At 47.2% G+C, this 27,162-nt stretch overlaps 1 protein-coding gene across 2 annotated transcripts in view; it reads left to right on the forward strand.

Moving 5' to 3' along the window:
- Nucleotides 1–27,162, forward strand: part of B4GALNT3 (beta-1,4-N-acetyl-galactosaminyltransferase 3) — a 103,125-nt gene that overhangs the window by 51,972 nt on the left and 23,991 nt on the right. For both annotated transcript variants that reach the window (XM_050918127.1, XM_050918137.1), the window contains exons 2-3: nt 14,705–14,808; nt 21,515–21,592. In XM_050918127.1, the coding sequence (XP_050774084.1) occupies nt 14,705–14,808; nt 21,515–21,592 (182 nt within the window). The remainder of the gene's footprint in view (nt 1–14,704; nt 14,809–21,514; nt 21,593–27,162) is intronic.

The raw sequence follows: 27,162 nt of genomic DNA on the forward strand, positions 1-27,162 counted from the left end.
TATTTCCAGCATTACAACTTTTCTCTGATCTTGGATTGGTAAATGCTGCCACCACCCAAGAGTAGAACCTCTTTGAGAGCCCAGGAAGGTCCACTTGGGAATTCCTTCCTGTAAGGTATCCTCAAACCCATTCACCCCCACTCCAGGGAAAAGCTGAGGGGGGGGAGGAAATCAGTGGTTGCCACCAACTAATTAACCAACATGAACAAACCTCTTAAGACACAAAAATCCAATTTTGTTCTTAAAAAAGATAAATTTTATTAAACAAAAAAAAAGAAAGAAAATACACCTGGGAATTGAGGTTATTGCTAGATTTTAAAAAAGCAACTACAAGGATTAAGCACCAAGAATAGCTTTCTTGAGATCCAGCTTAAAGGTTACAAGCAAAACAAGAGCACCCAGGGTTAGCACAGAGAAATCCACAAGCCATAAAGAAATTAAAGGGATAAACCTAATTGCATCTTCCTAGACATTTCCTGATCTACTTACATATCTGGGGTTTTAAATGAGTAGTTTCTAGGTATGATATTGATGATTTTTCATACCTTGCCCGAGCTTCTTATAGCATAGCTGTTGCCCTATCTGCCTCTCCCCAGGAGAACAAACAGAGACAGACAAAAGGAGTCTTTTCACCATTTTTAAGTTCTAGCCTTTCCATTGGCTCTTTTGGCCAGCTGTCCACTCACTTCCTTTTACCTATGCATAGCAGTGAGACTTTTTAACCCTTTACAGCTAGAGCAACTGGAGAACAGCTACTAAGAGGGATTTTATAGCTACTGACTGGCTGGGTGTCCGTAAAAGGGAACTACCCCTTCCCGCCTCATTTATCAAAGTATATATGGTCTCATTTTATGTATAAAAATACTCCTCCCTCTTCTCCGTCACCTAACTTAAACTTCACCCATGGTGTACAGCCAGAAATCACTGAATGGCATTTCATTTTTCCTGATCATTCCACCACATCTGTGTGTCTTTAGGAAGGTTAATTTAAGTTCTGTGTTCCTTTTGTGTAATGACATAGGTCAGTCTGGGTTAGTCGGTGAGTGCTGTAAAAGTAAGTTAGTGCATGTTCTCCTGCATAGTGTGATGTGAGGTTGGGTCAGTACATTTGCTCAGAGAATGTTTTTCAGTTAACGTCTGTAACCAATTATGGCGTGGTGTGTGTATGTGAAACACTGAAAATAGTTCCTTCCTCCACTGAACTGAGCACCTCTGTCACCTTCTGCCCAGCACTGTTCCAAACAACCACGCAGGCTTCTCAGGCCTATTTCTCTTGTGCACCTTTAATGATACTTGGAAAGTGTATGGTACTGGCTGCTGCTCAGACAGGAGTGTTATTAGAAGTGGAATGGAATTGAATCACGGCAGTTAGCAGGTTTCAGCATTGGTATAGATATTTTTTCAATGGCAGGAGGGTATTCAGCCTGGGAGCCCTTCATTTAGAGTTTACGTACTTGATGCAAAGCTAAATGGGACCTGTGTACCAGGGAATGTGATAAACGCTGCAGCATGTGAGAACCGCAAGGATCCATCATAGATTCCTGCAAGGGCTAAGCACATGGCAAGAGTGACAAACTGGAATGGTCTCCAGTTTCACTAGCATTCTCTCTGTAATCCTTCATCCATATCACATGCCCCTTGTGTCTTCCTCTCTCTGGCCTTGTCTATGCTACAATTACAACCAGGTTTGGGAACCTAGTTACACCGTTTTGCTTTGATTTTTTTCTGTGTAGGTCAGATTATATCATGTTATAGTTGTGTGAAGGGCACTGTGCTATAACCCTCAGGGTTAACTTGGCTATAACACAGTTTGTTCAGGTCAACGCATAGAAACCCAGCCTTGTTGTAACATGATTAGGACAGAACCTAATATGTTTGTAACTGCAATGTATACAAGGCCCCAGTGTATCCTCTTCTTGAAACCTTTCCTCATTCTGTATGACACTCATTGGGAGGTGTGTTTAGTGTCTTATTGCTGGAGCAGCGTGGAGAAGGTCAGAATGGTTATGGGATAAGTCCATCAAGGACAGAGTTAAAGTCCTTGGTGCAGCAATGTTGGGAAGCCCATGTTCAGCGGATGGTTCTGAAGACGGAAGCCGCCTTTTACCCTAGAACTAAGCAGTCCTTCCAGTAAAAGTGTCTGCAAGCCTTGGCCCTTGCTTGCAGACTGTCTGAGGATAAAACTGCTGGTGCAGTAGTCTTCTCCTTTCATCAGCCTTGTCTGCCATTCTTTTCTTTTTTTTTCCTAACCTGGTCCCTATAACATGAGAACAGTGTGGGACACTAAAATCAAAAGGAAATGTTTCCACATGGTCTAAGGATGGCCTAGGTATGCTTAATTCTGCCTCAGAGCAGGGCAATGAACTAGATGATCTCTCAAGGTCCTGTCTAGCACTTCACTATGATTGTATACCTCATGTGAAACCAGCCTATGGACTTCACTGCCACAGGAAGCTGTTAAATAAAATAATTTATCATGATTAAGGCTACATTTTAGTCATGAGTATTTTTAGTAAAAGTCATGGACAGGCCACATTCAGTAAACAAAAATTCACGGCCCATGACCTGTCCATGACTTGTATGATATACCCCTGACAAAACCTGGGGGGGGGGGGGTGGCTAGGGTGTGTCATGGGTACTGGGAGGGGCGGCCTGGGACCCCCCACTGGTGCTGGGAAGGGCCGGGGGCAGTACACAGCCCGTGACCCTTGCTGTTGCTGGGGAGGCAGTTGGCAGGGCTGGCAGGCTCCCTACCTGGCTCTGCGCCTGCCCGGAAGTGGTGACATCCCCCTCCCTCAGCTCCTAGGTGGAGGCATGGCCAGGCAGCTCTGCGTGATGCCTCCACCCCGAGCACTGGCTCCGCAGCTCCCATTGGCTGGGAGCCACAGCCAATGGGAGTTGCAGGGGCGGTGCCTGCAGGCAGAGGCAGTGCACAGAGCTGCCTGGCCACGCCTCCACCTAGGAGCTGAGGGATGTCACTGCTTCCAGGGAGGCCCCCCACCCCCAAGTTAAGCGCTGCCCAGAGCCCTCACCCCCTCCTGTGCTGGAGCCCCCCCACACACCCAAACTCCCGCCGCTGTAGGGGGAGGAGGGGAAGTGCTGTGGCCCGATACTACCCCAGCAGTGGCCAGTGTGGCTGGCCCAGGGGCTGCCCAAGCTTCTCAGGCAGCCCCCAGGCCAGCTGCACCAGCCTCAGCAGAAGTCACGGAAGTCCCAGAATCCATGACAAACTTGCAGCCTTAATCATGAGGACCGGATAATTTATGGGCATTAATAGCATTTGTGGCTAAGCAAGTGACAGTAATGACACAAGGGGAGTCAATTCTCATCCTTTTGAGTGTAAACTGATGATATGAGGGAGTGGGAGACAGGCTCTAGGCTTTTCACCTGCACAATTGGCCAAGTGCTTTATGTGGCTAATTGAAACATCAGTGCTGGCTGGGGCCACAGGCAGGACAATGGACTTGATGACTCTAATGTTTGAATAGAATGTTTGAACAGCTCCTATCATGTTCCTTACCGGAAGCCTGATAGCTTCTATAAAAGCAGCAAAGAATCCTGTGGCACCTTATAGACTAACAGACGTTTTGGAGCATGAGCTTTCGTGGGTGAATACCCACTTCTTCAGATGCATGTGGTGGAAATTTCCAGGGGCAGGTATATATATGCTAGCAAGCAAGCTAGAGATAACGAGGTCAGTTCAATCAGGGAGGATGAGGCCCTGTTCTAGCAGTTGAGGTGTGAAAACCAAGAGAGGAGAAACTGGTTCTGTAGTTGGCAAGCCATTCACAATCTTTGTTCAATCCTGAGCTGATGGTGTCAAATTTGCAGATGAACTGAAGCTCAGCAGTTTCTCTTTGAAGTCTGGTCCAGAAGTTTTTTTGCTGCAGGATGGCCACCTTAAGGTCTGCAATAGTGTGGCCAGGGAAGTTGAAATGCTCTCCTACAGGTTTTTGTATATTGCCATTCCTAAAAAAGTGTGCAGGGACTTGCGCATGTGACTCCAGCCTCCATTTTGCTGTAATTTTCCACAGTAAGAACAAAGAAGTGTGCTTACACCTGGAAGTGCCTATATAAGGCTGATGCCTCATCTCCCTCTAGTCTTCAGTCCTGCTTCTTACCTCTGGAGGGACTTTGCTACAAGCTGAAGCTCTGCACAAAGGACTGAATGACCCATCCCAGCTGGGGATGTTCTCCAGAGACTTGATTTAAACCTGCAATTTACTCCATCACTGCTACAAGCCTGAACTAAGAACTTTTGCCATCACTGGTTCATTCACCTGCACATCCACCAACGTAATATACGCCATCATATGCCAGCAATGCCCCTCTGCTATGTACATCGGCCAAACTGGACAGTCTCTACGGAAAAGGATAAATGGACACAAATCAGACATTAGGAATGGCAATATACAAAAACCTGTAGGAGAGCACTTCAACCTCCCTGGCCACACTATTGCAGACCTTAAGGTGGCCATCCTGCAGCAAAAAAACTTCAGGACCAGACTTCAAAGAGAAACTGCTGAGCTTCAGTTCATCTGCAAATTTGACACCATCAGCTCAGGATTGAACAAAGACTGTGAATGGCTTGCCAACTACAGAACCAGTTTCTCCTCTCTTGGTTTTCACACCTCAACTGCTAGAACAGGGCCTCATCCTCCCTGATTGAACTGACCTTGCTATCTCTAGCTTGCTTGCTAGCATATATATACCTGCCCCTGGAAATTTCCACCACATGCATCTGAAGAAGTGGGTATTCACCCACGAAAGCTCATGCTCCAAAACGTCTGTTAGTCTATAAGGTGCCACAGGATTCTTTGCTGCTTTTACAGATCCAGACTAACACGGCTACCCCTCTGATACCTGATAGCTTCTAGTATGTCATTATTTCTGGTTCTTGAACTGTTAGCTCTGTAGGAGGGCGTAGGCTGAATTGTTTAGCTGGAGCACCTGCTGTTGAATGAGACATGAGACCTTTTCTTTCTCTCTTTCTCTTTGTCTGTCTGTGTTTGCTGACCTTGTCACTGCCAAGAGACTAGCTTATCGTGACTGCAATAACAGCCATCGTTCGGAGGGAGAGAGTGCCTGGGCCCTAACCTGGCCTAGTATAAGGAGAGAGGCATCCTTCTTTCTCTTACCATAACTACCAGCAGGGTGTTCTTTATATTCCTTACCTGTCTTTCTGGCCCTTTGGTTTGTAGGCTACTTCCATTTTCTGATGGCCTCACATCCAATGTCTAAACCTACTATTTGCACCCCCTGTTCTATTTGGCCCCTGTGTCTACGGGTGCAGGGTAGAGACGCAAATCAGTTTGTGAATAGTGGCTACTGGCTTGAAAGTGAGGTCTCACTAGGTGCGATTATTTGTTACTAGTCCGGAGCTAGTCTAAAGCACACGGACTCAAGTAACATCAACAATTCATGTTTCAGCTCCCTCGTCACACCAATGAGGGCCGTATTCACTCACCACGCAGTGTCATCCTCCAGCAGCCAGACTGGAGAAGCGGTGATGCACAAGGCCCAGTTCCACTCCTGGGTTCTTGCTAGGATCTTCACTAATCATAAAGCTGGCCCTGCAATACTGGTTTGCCCACATGTGCACCTACACGGGCATATCCAACAGAAGTACCTGTCCTACTGCTAAATACTGCATGTTCCATCGCTGGTCCTGCAACATGTCACACCTCAGTATGGAGGATGAAGGGACTCAACTGCTGGAAGCCACAAGTACCGCTGCTACTTAGATGGCTGGTCTGACATTGGAATACTTGTTTCCAGCTGAGGCCTACATTAACAACAATACCAATGGCTCAGTTACTTCCCCTGAGTGTCCACCCAGTGCATCTTCCTGTATGAGCCAGAAGCAATTTGAAACACTGAGTCAACTGATCCAGTGGGAGAGCAGAGCCCTGAATTGCTTCCTCTTTGGCTCGGGACTCCTCCAGGCAGCTGGGGCTTGGGGCAGCTCCGGCCACAGTTTGGGGCTCAGGGCTCCTCTGGCCCTAGCAGGCAGAAGGAGTGGGACCGGGGGCTAGCCTCCCTGAATGGGGAGTTCCTGCACCACCCATGAGAATAGGGTAGATATTCTATGCCATCAGCTGGACTTCGCAAATCTGGTTGGGGGTTACAATCAATGTCTGTGACTCCCTGTCTGTACCACTCTCTGCCCTGTCTTTCCCCTTCGCCCATCTGTTTTATACCTTTCAGTCTCACCCTTCATGCCTCCCTCTTCCCATTTCTCCAAGAGATACCAAGAACTCCAGGGGAAAAGTCAGTTTCTTCTCAAAGGTATGAAATCCCAAGGGAAAGGCCTGGCCCTTTTGAGGTGAAACTGGGAAATCCAAGGAAAGACCTAGAGCTTTCTCCAAGGGTAGAGGGGGTAGGGATTTTGATCTCATTATTTTCTCAGTCACTTCCCAGGCATTTCCCACTGCCTGGGATCTTAGTGAGCCATAGAAATACAAATTACATAGCAAGGAAACCTCTGACTCAAATAACTTATAATTGCTTTGTGTCTGTTTCCTAGTGTGACTGATGTGTTAGGCAAATATTTGTACAGTGCTGAGAATTAGCCCCACCTCTTCCTTCATCATCGCTGAGGCCATCTGCTGATGCCAGCAAGATATTGGCAGCTGGCATTCATTTCAAGCCAGGCTTCTGTATTCGTTACAGGGATGAGTTTGGTGCCAGTTGTGCTCAGGAAATTTTTCTTTTTTTAATTGCCACAATGGATCAGACCAGTGGTTTACCAAGTTCCTGTATTCTGTTTCCAGTAGGGGCTTATTCCAGACATTTCATCACTATGGCAGCTGAGCACTTTTCAAGACTCATTAAACCGTTAAGTTTAATTCTGAATTGTGTAAAAAAATTTTTTTAAATTCCCTTTTATCAGTGATAAATGACACCTTTCACCTTAATCAAAGGTCCCCTTGTTCTTTTATTATCAGGAAGGGTGAATTAAGAGTGCCCAGTTTACCATCTCAATACCATTCTTCATTTTATATACTTGCATCTTATCTGTCTCCTCTCTAATCTTAACAGTTCCGTTCTTTTCACTCTCTCGTATGGAAGATGCAGCCAAATTGGTAAAATAAATTGTGAAGATAATAACACTCATTCAAGCCACAATTACAGACCAGACCATTGATTCATCTAGAGATATTTCAGAATGAGTAGCCAATGACTCGTCCTTCAGTGTAAAGTGAAAATACCCATAGTGATGAAACTAGCCAATTGTGTATTGCTTATGTGGGAAGCAGGTAATTCCTTCCTGACTTCTATAGTAATCAGTTAGTGCCTTGAAGCATGACAGTTGATTAGATATTAGGCTGCATAATTGGAAAGGTTTTTCACTGAATTAGGTTAGCCAACTTGATGACCTCCTGCAATAGCGAGTTCCACAGGTTAATAATACACAGTGTGAAGTATTATTTCTAAGCATGGACCAAAACTTCAGATCAGAATTTTGGAGGGTGTGGGATGAGATTTGGAGTCCAAACCTGGATTTCAATTTTATAGCTGAATGCTATTGAACTGAACTTGGACTTCAGATCCAGTCGTCCCTAAACTTCACGGAGTGTGAAATCCCAAACTGAATCTGAATTTTGGTTTCTTGGGTTTCTCTGATTATTTCCTTCCTTTTGTTCTAAATTTCCTGCCTTTTAATTTTGCTGAGTGACCCCTTTGATCTCACAGGTTAGGGGGCAGGGTAAAGAAGAGGAAGCAATGAGACTTCTCTATATCCTTTGCAATTACAACACCTCATTCAGGCCCTTCCTCCCTCTGCCTTCATTCCAGGCTAAATCATCCTCGCTTTGAAGTCTACTCATATGCAAGCCAGTGGTCCTGAGCCAGGGTATTCAGATTCAGGAGCAAGTGCTGAGGGAGCTCCCTAATCTTATCTGTAGATCTAATCCATGGATAAAGGGCTGGGCACAGTTGAAAGGGCTGCTGAAAGGGAGCCATTTGTGGCATCCAATTCCTGGGGCTAGATTTCAACTGGCACTGTCCTCAGCACAGTTGAAAGAAGCCTCAGGGAGTGCTCAAGAGAATGCTATCTTGTCATGACCTCCCAAGGGAACTGCTGGAGCATGTGCAGCAGGATGGTGGCATAGAGTTGGCTATGCCAGTACATGATTCCTCATTGTCAAGGGAATCCTCTGCTATCCACTTAGGGCAGTTTTTAGTTCACTTTGCGCTGTAAGAGCTGTATATAAGAGCCAGAGCAGAGCCCATATCAGTTGTCTAACTTGTCTGAATCCTGACAGAACGTGGTACCTATATAAATACAGCTCTCTCATCTGGCTCTCTCATCTACTTCAGTGGGTATGTTTTCTCATTTCATATTGGGGCAACAGAAATCCGGGGGCATGGGTGAGCTGAGAGAATGTAAGGTCTTCCTACAGATTTGCTGTATTCTCTACCACCTAAACTCTCTCTTAAAGAAAAAGTGGCTTCTGGCACAAAAAGCCCTGATAAGTTAACCTGAACCAAGATACTTTGCTGGACTTTAGCCAGACAAACTGAAACAGCTGCAGCAAGAGGTGTTTGAGCTTTCCCCCTTCATCTTAATTAAGCTATAATGTGTTGTTTCAAACAGTACACAAGGCTTTCAGTTCCTGCCAGGCCAGTTAACTGCCAAAGCAAAGACAACTATCTTCCCCAGCCCTGAAGAAGAGCTCTGTGAAGCTCAAAAGCCTGTCTTTCTCACCAACAGAAGTTGGCCCAGTCAAAGATATTCCCTCACCCATCTTGTCTCTCTAAAGCCAGGACAAGGCATTTATCAGACCTGAAAACCACCTAGTACGAGCATGTTACCCAAGACCATGAAATACTGCTCTTCCACAGCATCCTCATCAGAACAATTATTTCTGAGGGGCACCAATTCACATGCTGGTTTTGACACTGCTAATAAAACTGACGACTGGCTCAGATGGACTTCAGAGCTGGCATCCTGGAATATGAATAGCTGAGCATAGGCAGGTTTCTGGAAAGGAAGTGTGGCTTGTGCTGAATAGTATGCTCTGATTGGTTACGCAGAGGGCCTGGATCTGCTCTCATTTAACCCAGTGTAGATCAGGGGTTATCCCAATGACATTAAGAGGTTATAGTGGTGCAAATCAGATCAGATCTGGGCCTGAGGCTTAACTGAGGCTCATGGCAGGATAACCGGTGTGTATGGGATGACAGGGGTCTCTTCCCTGTAACTAATGCAGTTAACTTTGAAACTGAAAATTGGCCATTTAAATCCTGACATTGTTAACCATTTCACTGCTAATAATTCAGTCATTACAGCTCAACGTCCCCATCAGGAACTGTCATCACAGTCATTTAAAACTTCCCACAAGAAGAAGACGGAGTTATTAATTTGAAAATAGCAGCATCTTTGACCTAATAGTCTTTGATTTTGAAGGTCACTCCTTGTGTTTTGTGAAGGTTTCTGGGATTAACCCCCAGAACAGTGGTATTTTCCAAAGTGGTACCCCAAAGAATTGTTGAGAAAGAGAAATAGACTTTGTAACACCAAGGATCACAGTGGCAACCCTCGGGCCTCATCTGGAAGTAGGGTGACCAGACAGCAAATGTGAAAAATCTGGACAGGGGGTGGGGGCTAATAGGACCCTGTCATGGTATAATTCCCAACTCTGAACCTTAGCATCCAAAAGATGGGGTACCAGCATGAATTCCTCTAAGCTCAATTACTAGCTTAGTACTTGTAGCACTGCCACCAACCAGGAATTCCAGTGCCTGGTACACTCTGGTCTCCCCAAAACCTTGCCCGGGGACCCCCAAGACCCAGACCCTCTGGATCTTAACACAAGGAAAGTAAACCCTTTCCCTCACCGTTGCCTCTCCCAGGCTTCCCCTCCCTGGGTTACCCTGGAAGATCACTGTGATTCAAACTCCTTGAATCTTGAAACAGAGAGGAAAATTCACCTTCCCCCCTCCTTCTCTCTCCCCCTGCCAGACTCTCCCTGACACAGAAAGTAATCCTAACACAGAGAGAAAATAACCTTTCTCTCCCCCTTCCCTCCTTTCTCCCCACCAATTCCCTGGTGGATCCATACTTAGTCCCCTGGGGTCTCACTAGAATAAAAAAAACAATCAGGTTCTTAAACAAGAAAAGCTTTTAATTAAAGAAAGAAAAACAGTAAAAATTATCTTTGTAAATTTAAGATGGAATATGTTACAGGGTCTTTCAGCTATAGACACTGGGAATACTCTCCCAGCATAAGTATACAAGTACAAATAAAAATCCTTCCAGCCAAATACACATTTGAACTTCTTCCAGCCAAATACACATTTGCAAATAAAGAAAACAAACATAGCCTAACTCACCTTATCTACCTAGTACTCACTATTCTGGACATATAAGAGACTGTATCAAAGAGATTGAAGAGAAACCTGGTTGCACGTCTGGTCCCTCTGAGCCCCCAGAGTGAACAACCACCAAAAACTAACAGCACACACAAAAACTTCCCTCCCTCAAGATTTGAAAGTATCCTGTCCCCTGATTGGTCCTCTGGTCAGGTGACAGCCAGGCTCACTGATCTTGTTAACCCTTTACAGGCAAAAGAGACATGAAGTACTTCTGTTCTATTAACCCTTAACTATCCGTTTATGACAGACCCTATATAAGAAAAAGACCCAAAAATCAGGACTGTCCCTATAAAATCGTGACATCTGGTCACCCTATCTGGAAGTCAAGATAACTGGAGCCCTGTTGGTTTCAGTGGAAGTTGCTCAGATCCTGTGGCAGAGGAATAAGGCCCAAGAGTTTTATTCCCAGTTCTGCCTCTGACTTGCTGTGTGACATAATCTCTCCATGCCTCACTTTCCCCACCTACAAAATGCGGATAGCACTACCCAGTTTATGAGGGGCTTGTGAGACTAATGCCTGCTCGCTGTGGTGGGATTGGGGGCAACCCAGCGTAGTAGTCAAGTGTGCTTGAGTGGTCGGATAGCTGGCTGGTCAATCCATATCAGAGGCAATCTGGGGCAATGGTCAGAGTTCTCTCAGGTATCAGTAGCCAGAAGATCCAAGGGGCCCAGTCAGTGATTTGGGGAGGCAAGGTCATGCAAGGCAGGGTCAGGCAAGGTGGCAGAATAAGGCGGTTTCAAAAGCAACCAGCAGGCAGTGGTCTGTTGCTCAGACAGCTTCCTCTTGCTATTTGGGCCTTTATATAGTCCAGGTACACGAGTGCTGCCTGTCCATCCTGTCAGGCCTGGGGCATGGCTGCTATGTGCATGTGGACCTTTAGCACTAAGGCTGTTGTCAGTGTCAGCGGTTCTGTTAATCACTGTGGCACAAGCACTAAGGAGGGCACCCAAGGACGTGGCAGGCCTGAGTTCAGTATTGGGATCCTGACATCATCCCCCTTCTTTGGGGCAACCTTGGGGCACCAAAGGGCTGGACTTGTCGGGATGGGCTCTGTGGAACGCTCTGACTTCTTTGGGAGTGTGCATGAAATGGTCTGTTTCCCAGGACCCTCTTCTTGGCCTTGGATTGGCGGATTGGGAGGTTGGTTGTTTTTTGGGGTTTTTTTTGGGAAAGGGATTGTCAGAGAAGGGTTTAAGGAGGGTCATGGAATAGAGGGTGCGCCTTGAAGGAATGGAGAGGTTGAAGTTCAGAGGTTACTGGGTTTATTTGCCTGCATATCGGTAGGGTCCTATGTACTTGGTGGTCTAGTTTACATACACATCTGCCCGTCTTGAGATGCTTTGGGATGTTAGATGGGATGGGATCTGAGTTACTACAGAGAATTATTTCCTGGGTATCTGGCTGGTGAGTCTTGCCCATATGCTCAAGGATGAACTGATTGCCATATTTGGGGTCAGGAAGGAATTTTCCTCCAGGGCAGATTGGCAGAGGCCCTGGGTTTTTTTCACCTTCGTCTGCAGCGTGGGGCACAGGTCACTTGCTGGAGGATTTTCTGTACCTTGAAGTTTTTAAACCACGATTCGAGGACTTCAGTAGCTCAGACATAGGTTAGAGGTTTGTTACAGGAGTAGGTGGGTGAGATTCTGTGGCCTGCGTTGTGCAGGAGGTCAGACTAGATTCCTTTTCATAAAGAGGACAGGGGCCCAAGCCAGGGATGTGGACTGCTCGAGGAAACTCTTCTCCAGATTCTCAGATTCTGTAATCCTTAAGGGCAGCTAATTCGTGTTCCAACGTGGAATGCATTCAGCTGAACAGAATCTTGGCTCCAGGCTCTAAGTCAATCAGGCAGATGTTTTCCCTGTGAGAAAGTAGTGTCTCCATTTTGTTTTTCGAATACGTCTGAAAAGTTGGTATTTTGCAGAGAGTGACAGTTGACCCTAGTAGCAAGTAGGCCTGCTGTGTTGCCAAAACATCTCTCCATGTTGCTGAAGCTCATGCAAGGCATCCAACTGGAGTTTCTGGAGTCTCAAGCTTGGAATTCAGGAGGCAGGTGTCCTGGCAACACTTAGAATTAAATGTAATGGTTTTGTGACACCAGGAGATAATACGGGTCACATTTCTCTAGCTAGGAGATTCTGAATATCAAAGGGAACCGTGGGGACTAAATCAGGCTAAACTGGAGAAGCTCATAGTGCTCCCCAACCATCACCTCCAAAACTATAGTTTTCTGACTGATGAGCCTGGAGGTGAGCAGTGATCCATCAACTGTCTCAACTAAATCAGGGGCTATCTTAGGTTGTTTGGATAGGCTGAGTACATGAGCCAAGATAGTGTCCGTTAAGTTATCACCCCTCAAAGACGGCCCTGACTGACACTGGGGCCAAAGTATCTGTCCAGAGTCCCAAAGCCAGAGTCGTAACTGGAGTTGTAGGTGCAGGTACATTTTCAATATGTTGGGCCAGGCAGCCAGAATGGATTGCTGGAGGGGACTTAGAGGAGTTTTTTCAATGTTGCTCAGGCGTGACCCACTTACCAAGGCTGAGCGTGGTTGTCTCCTGGAACCACATGGTTCAGGGACATAGCAAGAGAGACAGACACCATGGGGCCATTGCCACGACAGTAGAAACACAAGTACTCTCACCATTGGCCCAGCCAGGTCCATGCCCTGTCCATCTATGTGGGCTTGGGTGGGGGGCCTTTGCAGGGGTTTTGGGCAGTGCTTGGATGCAGGGTGGAATTCCTTTCCTTTCGAGATGCCATTCCTTAAGTCTGGTGTCGATTTGGAGGCCCAGCTTAATAAATGAATCTAGATCAGTGGGAGGCTCCACGCAAGCAAGCTCATCTTTTATTTCTTCGCTGAGAGCAAGACAGAATTGGTATGGCTGGGCCGCCTCATTCCATGCCCTATCCGCCGCCAGGAATCAGAAGCACGTGGCATATGTTGCAGCTGACCCCAAGGCCTGATGGAGTCTATGTAGGGCTGCCTCTGCAGTGCGAGCTTGGTGTGGGTCATTCAAGATTGTCATAATGGCCCTCAGGAAGGTGTAGGCCTCTAGCAGAGGGGTAGGGGTAGGCATAGGTGCTCTAGCAGAGCAGTCATCCTGTCCAGGCCCTCACCTGTTAGAAAATCATGACTAGTCCCACTTTTGCCTGGTCCATCTGGTAGGTATTGGGCCATGGCAGGAAATGGAGCCCCCAAATTTAATAGGGTCCCATTGTAGAGCTCTGATAACAGTACTGTGGGGCTGCGGGAGATGTTCCCACCTGTGGCCCTATGATCTGTTCTTACAAGGTACATTTTTTTGCCTGAAGCTGGTCCACTGCGACGTGTAAGGCTTGGTTTTCCACCTGTAGGTGAGCGGTCTGCTCCTGCAGGCTCAGTGGCCCCTGTGGCACAATACCCATAGGTGCTGGAACTAGAGATGCTGGAGTGGTGCTGCAGCCCCTGGCTTGACATGGTTTCCATCATATAAAAGGTTTACAATTTGGTTCAATGGCTCTCAGCACCCCCATTATACACATTGTTCCAGCACCCCTGGCTGTACCTGTGAGTTCCATACCCCTTTCAGGTAAGATGAGTCTAGAAGGAAACGGAAGTGGTCTGAGCAAACTGTAATGCCTGGTGGCTGAGGCAGAATTGGAAGCAGTCTGGAGCAGTACTCAAGTATGTGCCAGGGGTCAGGTAACCAGCAGGTCAATTCATATCAGAAACAATCTGGGGCAACGGTCAGAGTTTTCTCAGGCATCAGTAGCCAGAAGATCCAATCCAAGGGGCTGGTTCATTGGATTGGGGAGGCAAGGTCAGGCAAAGCAGCAAGGTAGAGTCAGGTGAGGCAGCAGGGCAAGAGGGTCTAGGGAACAATCAGCAGGCAATGGTCCTCTTGCTGTTGGGGCCTTTATATAGCCCAGGTATCTAATGAGAGTGCAACCTGTCCATCCAATCAGGGGCCTGTGGTATGGCTGCTGTGGGCCTGTAAGCCTTGAGCACTAAGGCTGTTGGTTAGGGCACCAGTTCAATGTATCGCTAAGGAAATCTCCTAAGGAGCTGGCAGGCCTGGCTTCAATAGCGGGGTCCTGATAGACTTGATTTGTTAACTTTTTGTGCAGCACTTTGAGCACCTTGAATGAAAGGTGCTGGACAATAACAAAACAGGAGTTGTGTCACTGACTGGCCAAGCTGAATATTTCCGGGGGAAGAGGGAGGTTTAGACTCCCATTATTGTAAAACCCCAGAAGGAGAGGGTGCAACCTGAAGTCATCACTGTTGTTTCTTTGTTTTCTTTGAGGTGGGTTTTGACATCTCTTTTCCCCTCCTCTTTGCAGGATATGGGAGCTGGAGGGAACTGGCTAAAGCCCTGGCAAACAGGAACATCCCTGCTGTAGACCCAAACCTTCAGTTTTACTATCCTCAGAAGCCAGTACACCAGGTAAGGAGGCTCAAGGGTCTTCTTAAACATTCAGGGGAAAATTCTCCCTCTAGATCTGCGTGGCAGATCCCAACTCCTTCATGCACAGAACGAGACCAAATTCTGATCTCAGTTGTACTGATTTCAGTTGCACCAATGTAAATACAGACCAACTCCACTGCAGTCAATGGAGTTATGTTGGATTTACATCAGTATAATGGAGGGATAACTAAGAATGAGGAGATGAAATTAAGAAAAGGAGAACTTAGGCTAAAAGCTAGTGTCGCGTGGGGTCCTGCGTCTTCGAGCAGGGCCTCCCCCATTGGCCCAGTGCCAGGTTGGTACGCCCCGTCACACAAATGTCAGGTGTCCCTGTGAGATCAGGCAGTTGCTGTAAGAAGGGCTCAGGACCTCTGTTTGGGCTGAGCAAACAATCAGTCTGCAGCCCCTGGGTGGGGCAGAGGCAGCAAACACTAACCATGCCTAGTGGCAGGGGTGGGTGTGGGAGGTAGGGGAACCTTGGCCTACCCTACTCCACCGGGTTCTGACCCAGGACCCTATGAAGTTGGGATATTCCCCGTTAAAGGTTTAAGCATGAGCCTCTATTACATTCCCTGGTCACTTCCTCAGCAAGGTGCATTTTGGGCATCTCCTCGGCTGGCAGTGGCTCAGCATCCCAATCAGTCTCTGCCGTCTGCTGGTCATCCTCAGCATAGTCCAGGTCCATGGTTCCTGCCGCTTGGAAAGTCGCCGGATTCTGCAGCACACATCCTTCCTCCTCCTCAGCCAGCCCAGACTGAGCTGGCCTGCCTCCGTTTATCTGTCCCTTCCACCTGGAGCATGCACAACAGGGGCGACGGGGTGTGGTCTCCTGTGCCCACAGTGAGTGAGTCAGGCACTGCAGGGTTGGTACACCCCATCGCTGCTAGGGAGAAGCTTGTAATGAATGGTGAGATGTATCACACAAAGGAATAGTCTTCCAAAGGAAGTGTTAGAGATTGCTCAAAGCACTGGAGAATGAACAGATGTTAACAATTAAATTTACAGCTCTGTAGAGGTGCAGGACTCACCCCTGCAGCGCCTCCTGCTGGTCGTCCCAGGGAATTAGCTCTTTCAGCCTCCGGAGCACCCTCTGCAGGCGGGTATCCCGCTTGTCACTGGCCCCGTGTCCCTCCCGGACCCGGGTGCCCCTCTACCCTGGGGCTGCCCCCTGGCAACACCCCCACCAGTGTCTATGGGTCTCCCCTCTCTGGGGAACCTCCAAGGCTCTAATCCCCACCTTGCCTCAATCTGGGCTACTGCCAGTCATCACCAAGCCCCTGCTCCCTGGGGCAGACTGCAGTGTAAAAGCCACTCATCATGGGCAAGGGGTTTGGGACCTGCTGCCTTCCTCTGCCTCCCAGTACCTCTATGGGCCTTGGACCAGGCCCAGCAGCCTGGGGAGTTGCCAGCCTGGAGCTCCCCAGCTCTGCTGGTTCTCCCCAGTCCTGCCTCACTCCCAGTACCCTTCCTGCTGGCAGCCAGACCCTGCTTTCTCCCAGCCTGGAGGGAGAGAGAGAATTCTCTTGGGCCTCTGGCTCACAGACTTTTTATACAGGCCAGCTGTGGCCCGATTGGAGCATGGCCCAGCTGCGGCCACTTCCCCACTCAGCCCAGCTTTTTCCTTGCCCCAGCCCTCTGCCAGGGCTGTTTTAAGCCCTTCTGGGCAGGAGCAGGGGACCACCCTGCTACAAGCTCAAAGTTTGTGAAGGGGACAAAGGGAGTTGGGTCCCTCAGCTGACATGAATGAGAGTAGAGACTAGATCAGTGCAGGCTAGTTATGTAGAAATGTTATTGGAGAGAAGCAGACCATGGTGTTGGAAATCAACAGACTCAAACTTCTATATTTTGGTCACATTAGGCATAGAGATGAAAATAACCTTGAGAAAGTTATTATGGAAGGAATGGTGGAGGGTCATCGTAGTACGGCATGATCAGCAAAGAGATGGATGGATGTTATGCGGCAGATCACTGTAAGGTCAGCTGCTGAGTGCTCGAAGTTAGTGATGGATCGTGAAGGCTTTTCAAAATTTGTTATGATGTCACTGATATTGAGACATGAAAAAATGGATTTAATTAGCTTAGGCCTTGTCTACACTACACAGTTTTGTTGGCAAAAGGCAGCTTTTGGTGGCAAAAGAGTGAAGGTGTACACGCTGCAGTGCCACTTTTGGCATCAAAATTCTTTAGGTTTGGCAACAAAATAAAACCACCTCAACGAGGGACATACAGCTTTTTGTGCAAAAGTTTTGTCGACAAAGCGCCAATGATTTTATCGCTTTAATTGGCCTCCAGAAGGTGACCCACAATGCCCATCTTGACCACTCTGGTCACCAGTTCCAATTCTGCTGCCCTGCTGCCAGGTAAACAACCATCTGCCCCTTGCCCTTTAAAGCCCCGGGAATTTTGCTTTGTTTGCTCAGCGTGGAGAGCTCACATCACACCTTCCCAGCTGACCATGACGGTTCCACAGAGCAGACACTCTCCCATTTGGATTACTGCAGAGCTGCTGGATCTGATCAGTATATGGGGAGAGGAGGTGGTGCAGTCCCAGCTGCATTCCAGCCATAGGGATTTCCATACTTATGGGCAGATTTTTCGAGGCTTGTGCGAAGAGATCTATGATCAGGACACGGTGCATTGCAAAGCAAAGATCAAGGAGCTGAGGCAGGCGTACCAGAAGGTAAGAGAGGCAAACTGTCACTCCAGTGTGCACCAAGCACCTACCGTTTCTATAAGGAGCTGAATGCTATCCTCAGTGGCGACCCCACCTCCAGTGCCAAGAACCTCGTGGATACTTCAGTGATCCTGGAGCTGGCGGAAAGTGGGCTTAGCCCAAAAGACGAAGTCATTGAAGAAGAGGCAGAATTAGACGATGATGTGGAGCCCACTGCGGGGTTGCCCTGTGGTGTGTCCAGTCAGGAGTCCAGTCACTCTGGAGGTGTCTAGCCAGTCTCGGCAGTCATACTCCAGCGAACAAGAAGCAGGAGAAGAGACACCTGGTAAGTGGCTCTGGTTTGTGAAGTGCGGAGGTGGGTTGAGGGCATAGAAATGTACAAGTCTGGCTGTGTTTCTGTGTGCTGGACATTTCCTTGAGTAGCTAAGACGTATAGCGGAACAGGGTATTGATGCACACTGAGATCTCATGGGAATCCTCCAAAGAGATCTCTAGGAAAGTTTCCTGGAGGTACCCAGCAATCCTCTGCCAAAGGTTCCTTGGGAGAGCTGCTTTGTTCCTTCCTCCATTGAAGGAAACTTTGCCGTGCCATTCTGCAATCACTTGCACAGGGACCAAAGCAGCACACAGATGAGCAGAATAGGGACTGGGTCAGAAGCCACAACTGTGCACTAGAGGTACTCTTGCTTCCTTGCTTACCCTGAGGAGTGAGGTATCTGATACAATGACCCCTGCCTGTGGAAAAGGGTGGGAAAATTTAGAATATTGTCCCTAGGCAACTGCCCATCAACCTTTTCATATTGCTTTTCTCCCCATGTAGAATGCCCTCTGTCCCAGGGTAAACTCACCAAGCTTGAGGTGTTCGACGTGTGTGCTTGTCAAGGGTCAGTGAGAAAGTGATTGGTATGTTATTAGAGGTGTATTTTACTGTACTGTTTCCATGCTGTACATGTGCTTAACAATCATGCTTCTGTGTATTGTTCCTTGTGCTTCTGCAGATGTGGCCTTCAGAGGCACCCCCTACACACCAGCAGAGCGCCTCCACCAGATAAGTAAACGCCCAATATGGAGCAAGGGGGACATGTTCTGGGAGCTGCTGCGATACTCGGATGAAGAAAAGAGGGAACGCATGGAGTGGAGGGAAATCAAAAGGCAGGACCGGAAAAAAAAATTTGTACTTGTTAAGGACACTATTAAGAGGATGATTAAAGTTATGGAGGAGCAAACTAAGATGCTGAAGTCCCTCATAACACTATAGACTGAGCAGATGCTTGCCTACCCTCTTCAGCACATTCAGAACTGTTTCCCATGCCCTCCCCAAACTCCACCTGAGTATTCCTTTCTGCTTTCCTGGATTTCTCGCTTTCCTGTTCATTCCACTCCATGGACACTTTTTTTCAAATGATAGCTGGACTTATGCACAGCTCTGAAAGTCAGCCCTTCCTTGGTACCTCCTTTCCCAACAAACGTGTGTGTGGTGGTGGTGTTTTCTGTGCAATAAAAGCAAAGTTTTTGAATGATAAGTAATCTTTATTTGTTTCCTGAAAAATGTGATAGCAGGCAGCAGCAAGACATACACAAGCAGTTTAATCATTTGCTTACTGGAATCCTAAGCCACAAAAATCACAAGTACTTCCTAGGAAAACTCAATTTCGTTAAGCATTGCAGTCCTGAGCATAGTAATATACATTACTGGTTCTCATTTTCAGAGTGTTGCCTCAAAGCCTCCCTGATTCCAATTGCCCCCACTCCCCTTGTGCCCCTCTAATAGCCAAATTCAGCAGCCAGGCAATCAGCAGTCCACCCCTGAGCAAACTTTTCACCCTTACCTTCACAAATATTGTGCAACATACGGCACAGGGCTGTGACACATATTAATATTATCCTCACTGAGCTCTAACCTGCCGTAAAGGTATCACCAGTGCGCCTTTAATCTACCAAATGCACATTCCATGGTCATCCTGCATCTACTCAGCCTATTGGTGAACCGCTCCTTATTGCTATCTAGGTTTCCCATGTAAGGTTTCATGAGCCATGGCATTAACAAGTATGCTGGGTCTTCCAGGATCACTTTGGGCATTCAACATTCCCCACTTTAATCTTCTGGGTTGGAAAGAAAGTCCCCGCTTGCAGCTTTCTGTACAGACCAGTGTTCCTGAAGATACGTGCGTCATGCACCTTTCCGGACCCACACCACCCTTGATGTCAGTGAAACACCTGTGGTGATCTACAGGTGCCTGCAACACCATGGAGAAGTACCCCTTCCTATTGATGTACTCCATTACAAAGTGGTCCAGTGCCAAAATTGGAATGTGTGCCATCTGTCACCCCTCCATAGTTAGGGAAACCCATTTCTGAAAAGCCATCCACTATTTCACACACATTGCCAAGAGTCACGGTCCTTCTTTGCAGGATGCAATTAATAGACTTGCACACTTGCTTTAACTCATCCCTAATGATTGACTTCCTGACTCCAAACTGATTTTTGACTGACTGGTAGCAATCTGGAGTCACCAGCTTCCACATGCAATCACCAGGTGCTTCTCCACTGAGAGGGCAGCTCTCATTTTGGTGTCCTTGTGGCGTAGAGCTGGGGTGAGCTCTGCACACAGTTCCAGGAGGATAGCCACAGCTTGTCATCCCAGACCTTCATGACAATACAGTCCCACCACTCAGTCCAAAAGTGACAGTCCACCATGTGCAACTGTTCTGTGAATGCCAAAAGTAATCAAATGTTGCTCCTATCCATGTCAGACAGCACATCAGGCAACTGTGAATCCTGTTGAGTTAGGAACTTCACAATAAACTGCACTTCCATCCTTGATGTGTTAATGACAGAAGAACATTGGAGCGCAGTGCAGGATCCATCCGTTCACACAGAGATGGTGGGACGAACAGCAAACAAGGGCCACTGAAAAATGCCACAGACCAAAGACAGAAGCACCTGGAATGCTTGGAAGGAAAGCAATGCATCATGGGATGTTGAGCCCAGACCCATGATGTGCTGCAATCCACTTCACTTTTCCACAAGACCTAGCAGAGGAAGGTGTCGAGCTGAACTTGTGGGATAATCATCAACAGTGCACAGCTCTCAGTGTCAATGTTAGTGCCCCAAGTGTGGGCACACTCTGCAGACAGAGAGAGTGAAGTGTGAACATGCAGTACCAATTTTCTTATAGTGCTTTTTGATCGTCAACAAAACTTTTGCCGACAAAACTCTGTAGTGTAGACAAAACCTTAGTCATCAGTCCCAAAGGCAGAGAGTGCTTATGTTTCACTACACCTGTGACTGGTCAGGAATTTTTTGACAATGTTTTTTCCATTGGGAAAATGCTGATTTGTCAAAACCAAAACTGTTTCATGGGGAAAAGATTAATTTTGATGGATTTCTCACTTTGACAAGTTTTGGGAGGAAAAATGCAATATTATAAAAAAAACTCATTTCAACGTTGTTTAAATGAGAAATTCCCTTTTTGGCGGGGCGGGGGGGGGGCTTTCAAAATGACTGTTTAGAAATTTAAGCTAATTATAGTAAAAACAAACAAACAAAATTTAAAAGGTCAAAATCAAAATGAAATGTTCAACTGACCCACACCAATATACCCCTCCTCTCCCCATGGTTGTTGGTTTGTGCAAATTTGCAATTTCAACTTTTCAATCTGATTCAGGATTGGAAAAATTATCAGTCTCAAAAAATTCTCCGGGCTGGGAGGACATTTTCCTACCCTGTACTACTTGTGGCCTTTTAGAAGCCACTGGGTACTTGCTGTTTGTTCACATGCAGGGGTCCTGGAACAATTTGTATAGTGGGGATGCTGAGAACCATTGAACCAAACTGTAAACTCTTTATATGATAGAAACCATTCAAACCAGAGCATGTGTCAGCACCTCCTGCCCGACTAGTTCCAGTACCCATGCTCACATGGACTTGTGAAAGCTTTTCTACCTTGTGTGTATGTGATCAGTCACTTATAAGTTTATTTATTTTTCTTTTATCTCCATGTCTCTTAGAACCAAGAGCAGCAAAGAAGTGTGAGGAATAGGTCTGTTTATCCAGCCGGGGAAATCTCCGTCCCTTGGATCCCAGAGGTTGGTGTTTTCTGGAACCATTTGCTATTAGAGGATTGTAACTAGAGACCTCTGCTTCTCTGGGAGTCCAGTGTCTCCCACCACCATCCCTGTTTAATGAAAGCTTTGGTTCTGCAGACCAAAGAAAAAATCTGGAAATACAAGAATCCCTAGATTCCTGGAAATCTGGCTTCTGACCCAGCCACCAAGGCACCAGGAATCCACCTTCAGCCTCTGGAAAGCAGCCAAATTGCTTCCCCCTTAAAGGTGATGTTTATTCATAGCTGAGAAATAATACAAAGAATTCAACAGGCAAATACATGACTGTGGCATGTAAGTGCCTCACACTGCACTATTGTTCTGGTATTTGCCTGTTATCCAATCCCTGTATCTTCACTGACCCTTCTGGTGAGCAGAGACCTTCTCAGGTGACCTTTGAGAACCTGAGTAAATATTTCCTTTGTGTTTTTTATGCCTCATTTACTCTTCCCTCCACTCTCCCCTTATCGTACTACTTCTCTTCAGATAATGGAGCAATGCAGCAAGTTGATAATGAGAGAAGCACCAACCACTAGGTGTTTTGCTAACTTAGCAAGTTCCAAAAGCTGACTGGACATGCACACAAATTAGAATGGCCTCTGCAGTTGCTCTAGCTAGGAAACAAACTACAGCCCTGATGCTTCAAGACATAAGCTGATCACCAGCTGGAGGCAAGAAGGAATTTCCCCACTGGCTATAGCATTGAACAGCTTGGGGCATGATGAGTTAAAGCTTTCCTTGAAGCATTCAGTAGTGGCCACTATCTGCTACAGAAAACCAGTCTAGAAGATGGATCATTACTGTGTTCTCCTGTGCAAGCAACTGCTATGGTGACTGGTAACAGCTTGAGTCTGATGTAGTCCTTCCCCTGCGTGGCATTGTCCCAGTGGTAGGTTGTGTGCCTCGCACTTTGCCCTGCCTCAGGGCTGCATCTCTCATGAGCAGCTACTGTTGGAAGGGCATCAGGATGTCACGGTTGGTATTGCTGCTATGCACATGATATGTCTAACCCCTCTTCTCTCCTCTCCCACAGCGTCAGTGATGGGCATTTGTGCCTCCCTGGCCAGCATAGGGTTTTGCTCATTGACTCTAATTCCCAGTGATGGCTTAGAACAATGTGAAGCATGCTTGTCTCTGGTGACAGCTTTGGTGCCTGTGTGATTTGTCTTAGGAAGACCCATTGCTCGGCATGTTTGCAGTAACAGAAGTGTGACTGTGGCATGTGCTTCGTACTCTGGAGAGGCAGGACACCACAAGCAGGGCAAGTGTCAACCGTCACCATGCCAGACATGAGACAATTTCACTCCCCTGTGCAGTGCTGTGCCAGACAAAGCACAGAGCAAAGGCATAAACCTTCTCCTCCTGCAGTGCTGCCAAATAGGAAACAAGTAGAGAGCCCCAAGCAATGCTGCACCATGCAAAGCAAAGGGAGAGCGCCTCAGCCTTGATGAGGGCAGTACCCCACCAATGGCTGGTGAGGGCCTGGGACTAGGACATCCTGTGTCATTCTCTTTATGGCCCTCTGTAAAAACCATGCTCTGCTGTGTAGCAAGGCTGCTCTGATAGAGCTGTAGAGGAAGAGCAAGGTTTGGTTAGGGAGGGACAGGATTATTGTTGTTAATATTAATATTATTGTAGTAGTTCCTAGAGGGCCCCAGTCATGGATTGGGCCCCCATAGTGTAGGCACTGTACATGCACCTAACAAAGACAGTCCCTGCCCCAAAGGGCTTTCAGTCTTTAGGTAGCTGACAAGAGAAAACTGGTGGATACAATAATCAAATTGGAGGGTGAGCAATTCAGTTGTCCTCCCCCACATCCATAAGGTTCCTCCTGCTCTGCTCCCGTCCCTGTGAGGGCCTCTCTCACCAATTCCCAGTCCTTGTCTATATTGTTTGCCCCTGTGTTGGTCATGACACAGTCCCTGTACCCAAAGGGTCAAATCTAGCTACTCGTTACACCTGTGTAAATGTGTCACTGAAGTCATCTGAGTCACTGAGTGTTACTGTTTACACTGTGCCTGGTATAACACAGCCACTGAGGGAACAGATAGGACTAGAGAGCTGCTTGCTTTCCTGTTAATCACCTGTTGACAGTTTTAGAGGCTTAACTCTGCACAAATTAATTACATGGGATCTATGATCCTATTGTGTCCCCTCTACGACATCTATAAGAACATAATTGCAGCCTGATTTCTGTGCTGGGGTGGGGGAGGAAGGGGCAGTTCCTGCAGGTCATGAAGCCAGGCTTTGTTTGAACAGGTGATGTATATTGCTGACAAACTTGAATAATTAAAGTGGCTTGAGTGACTTTGCAGCAGTGCAATGCAGAGATGGAGGGATTTTTTCCCCCCTCTTGCATTTCAGAAGACACTGCAGCAATATCCAGCTGCTCGCTCCTGAATGTCACCCAGTCAAGGGAGCTCATGGAGGCGAGAGGAGGGGCCAGGACTGCTGTGAGGAGACAGAAGAGTCTTATAAACTCGTCTTACAGAATTTCTAATCATCAGCACAATGTCTCCATTCTTCTCTGGCTCAGACCCTCTTTTTGTCCAGTTTATCTTCCCCAGGACTGTGCATTCTTTGGATTGTAAGCAGCTGATTTGCCCCTGAAACACGAAGCCATCAAAGATTAAATTAGGCAAGGCCTTTCCTTCCCTCCTGCTCCAGTTACAATCTAGGGAGTCACCTCTCCAGGGTTGTAACCCTGCCCCTGTGTCCCTTCACATTGCTTCTGGTTGTGTGTGTAGCAGTGCTTTATGTGGGTCTCTCATCTCTGCTCCCTTTTAGCATTTCTTCCCCAGGCATTGTCACTCTAGATGGAAGTGTTATTTTGTGGTGAGCCCCTAGTGTGGTGCTTTCAGAATAGAGGAAGACAGGCAGTGAGGAGGAACTTTAGCTATGTCTGAACCTGCCTCTTCCTTGAGGTAGTTTTTCCAGGTGGGGCTGGGTGCTGATAACCTGAAACTTCTTGCTGAAATAAGTGGAAATTCTTAAGCCTATTAATATAAAACCAGGGATTCAAATGTGCCAGCACTAATTCAACACGTGAAACTGGGAATGTCTGCTCCCCACCTTCCCTGCAAATGCTACTTTATTGTGATCACATACTGCCTGGATCCTCTCACTTCCAGAGTTGGAGCCCCTTCCTTTCAGCCTGACATCTAGTTTGGGGTGATACTGGTCTGCGATAAACCATCCTCGCTGGACAATTTCCTTTTATCCCTTGTGCCAATTCTGCTAGTACTATTGTAGGTGACAGCTGCGCCCACTCTCCTGTGCACTGTGAAAATGATTCAGCCATAACCCTATAGCCATTTTGATTCTGGGAGGGGATGTTTAGAGTAAGCACCTCCATAGGATGTGGTAAAATGGAAGAGGGGTAGAGGCAGTGAGACAGGAAGGTGGTGGGGAGAGACCTGGGAGACAAATGGAGCTCTCTTAACTGGGAGATCTTGTTATGACAACCTCTCCTCATTGTGGCACGGAGAGGATGCAGCTTCAGGGAGTGTTCCACACTTCACATCAGGAAGGGTCCTCTACTGGGTAGGAGACTCAGGGGTATGTGGGAAATAATCCTTAGCAGTATGAGGATTTTCTAAAGGTGAGAACAGGCTGGTAGTATGGCTGGGCAGGGGCATGGTCCAGTGGCTAGGAAACAGGACTGGAAGTCAGGACTCCTGGGTCCTATGCCTAGCTCTGTCAATGACTTGCTGTGTGGCCTTTAGGAAATCACTTAGGCCAAAATTTTCCAAAGTTGCCACTGATGGTGAGTGCTTCCACTTTCTTGGGTTCTCAACATGTTACACCTAAGGCCTGATTCTCAGATGTACTGAGTACCCACAGCCTCACTGGAGTCAGCGGAAATGGAGGCTGCTCAGCATCACTGACAACCAGGCCTGAGATGCCTCAACTCAGAACCCAAAATCAGAAGCCATGTCTTAAAATATGACTGTCGGCCTCTCTCTGCCTCAGTGTCCCCATATGTAAAATGGGAATGACTGTGATACTTGCCTGCCATTGTGATATACAGTGACAAGTGCCAATGATGATTCCTTTATTCTACTGTCCCCAATGGCAGCCAAAGTAGTTTCTCACCCACTTCCTAGAGGGAGTGGTGACCTGAGCTGGAGAGGCTGGGAGAAAACAAGGGTTATATGGTTTCAGCCTGAAGCTGCTGTGCTGATGACTCTTAAGGACCTAAAATTAAAGCCCAATTCCAGATTTCCCTCCTGCAGCGCCTTCAGCAACCGGCACTTGTCTGTTTGATAACATTCCTCTGCTCCACATCCAGGAGAAACATGGTCTGTGCAGCTCCTGTTGTTCCCCATAGGTAAAACTGGATTGCTCCAGTTCTGGTACCACTGAACTCCGCTGCTTTGGAAATGCCACTCTGAACCTGTGCACTGCTGTGCTAGCAATTACCATTATTTACCTTTATGTTTTCTCATGGCCATGAGCCCAGCAAAGGGAGGCCAGTCCATCAGCTCCTGACAGCTGGGCCTACCAGAGGCTGCCCTCAGGTCACCTTGTAAAGCCCTGCTCTGCTGCCTTTGATCATAGTGACTTAGGGGCAGATTCTCATTTATATTAAGGGCCCTTTACACTGCCAAAGGGGTATGAAGGGGTCCCAGTGTTACTAAGAATATGTCCTACAGTATTTGCTGTGCCATATCAGGCCATTGGTCTTAGTCTCTCATGCTGCCTCCTGCAGTCCTGACCAAACAACTGCTCTGTCTAATCAGATATCCTGATTAACTCTCTTTATTGTGACCTCTTCTCCTCCACCCCCATCTGTTCTTCTCCTCCACCTGTTGCTTCTTAAAATAACCTAGATTTAGGGCAGAGACTATCTTACTGTGCATAGAGGGGGTTCTTCTGATCCTTGACTGGTGTCTCTAGGCATTGCTACAGTCCTAATCATGACAATGCTGCAATGGATCAGACTGTTGATTCAGCTATAGTGTCTCTCTGGAAGTGGCTGAAATCTGATGCTTTGAAGGAAGGTAAAGGTCAGCCTCACCCTGGAAGATGCACTTAATTGTTCAGTGGTGTAGGTAGGGGTGAGGCAATTTCAGCAGTGATCAGTTTATGCCCTTGAGCATGAAATCTGAGTGCACTTTACTTAACTTATAAAGTAGTTAAAATGGGGCTATTGGTCCTCCAGCCTCTTTAAATCCAGTATCTGACTTCCTTCAGAAGTGAATTGTACCATGGCTGGCCTGCTTTGTGTCTCACCTACAATAACCTGAGCAAGTCTAGTCACTGTCTTTTGAGCTTTCCATACTTAAGTCCTGCTCTGGTGTCTCAGCTGCCCTTTGAGGTCTTGGATCCAGAGAAAAGCCTACAGAGCTGTGTTATTATCCATGAAATAAGGGTCTGTGGAGCAATAAAGGAACAGCTCAGTCTCTCCACAGCCTCTGGGTGCTCTTCTGCAAGAGGCATTTTATACTGCAGTGTACTTGCCGCACACAGTGCAGGGATATGTGTGATTCCCTCCCCAGAAAGTGAATGAGAAGACAACATTACTTAGTAGTTAAAGTGGCACCCATTGT

Source organism: Gopherus flavomarginatus, chromosome 1 (assembly GCF_025201925.1).
Source record: "Gopherus flavomarginatus isolate rGopFla2 chromosome 1, rGopFla2.mat.asm, whole genome shotgun sequence".
NCBI classification, from domain to species: Eukaryota; Metazoa; Chordata; order Testudines; family Testudinidae; genus Gopherus; species Gopherus flavomarginatus.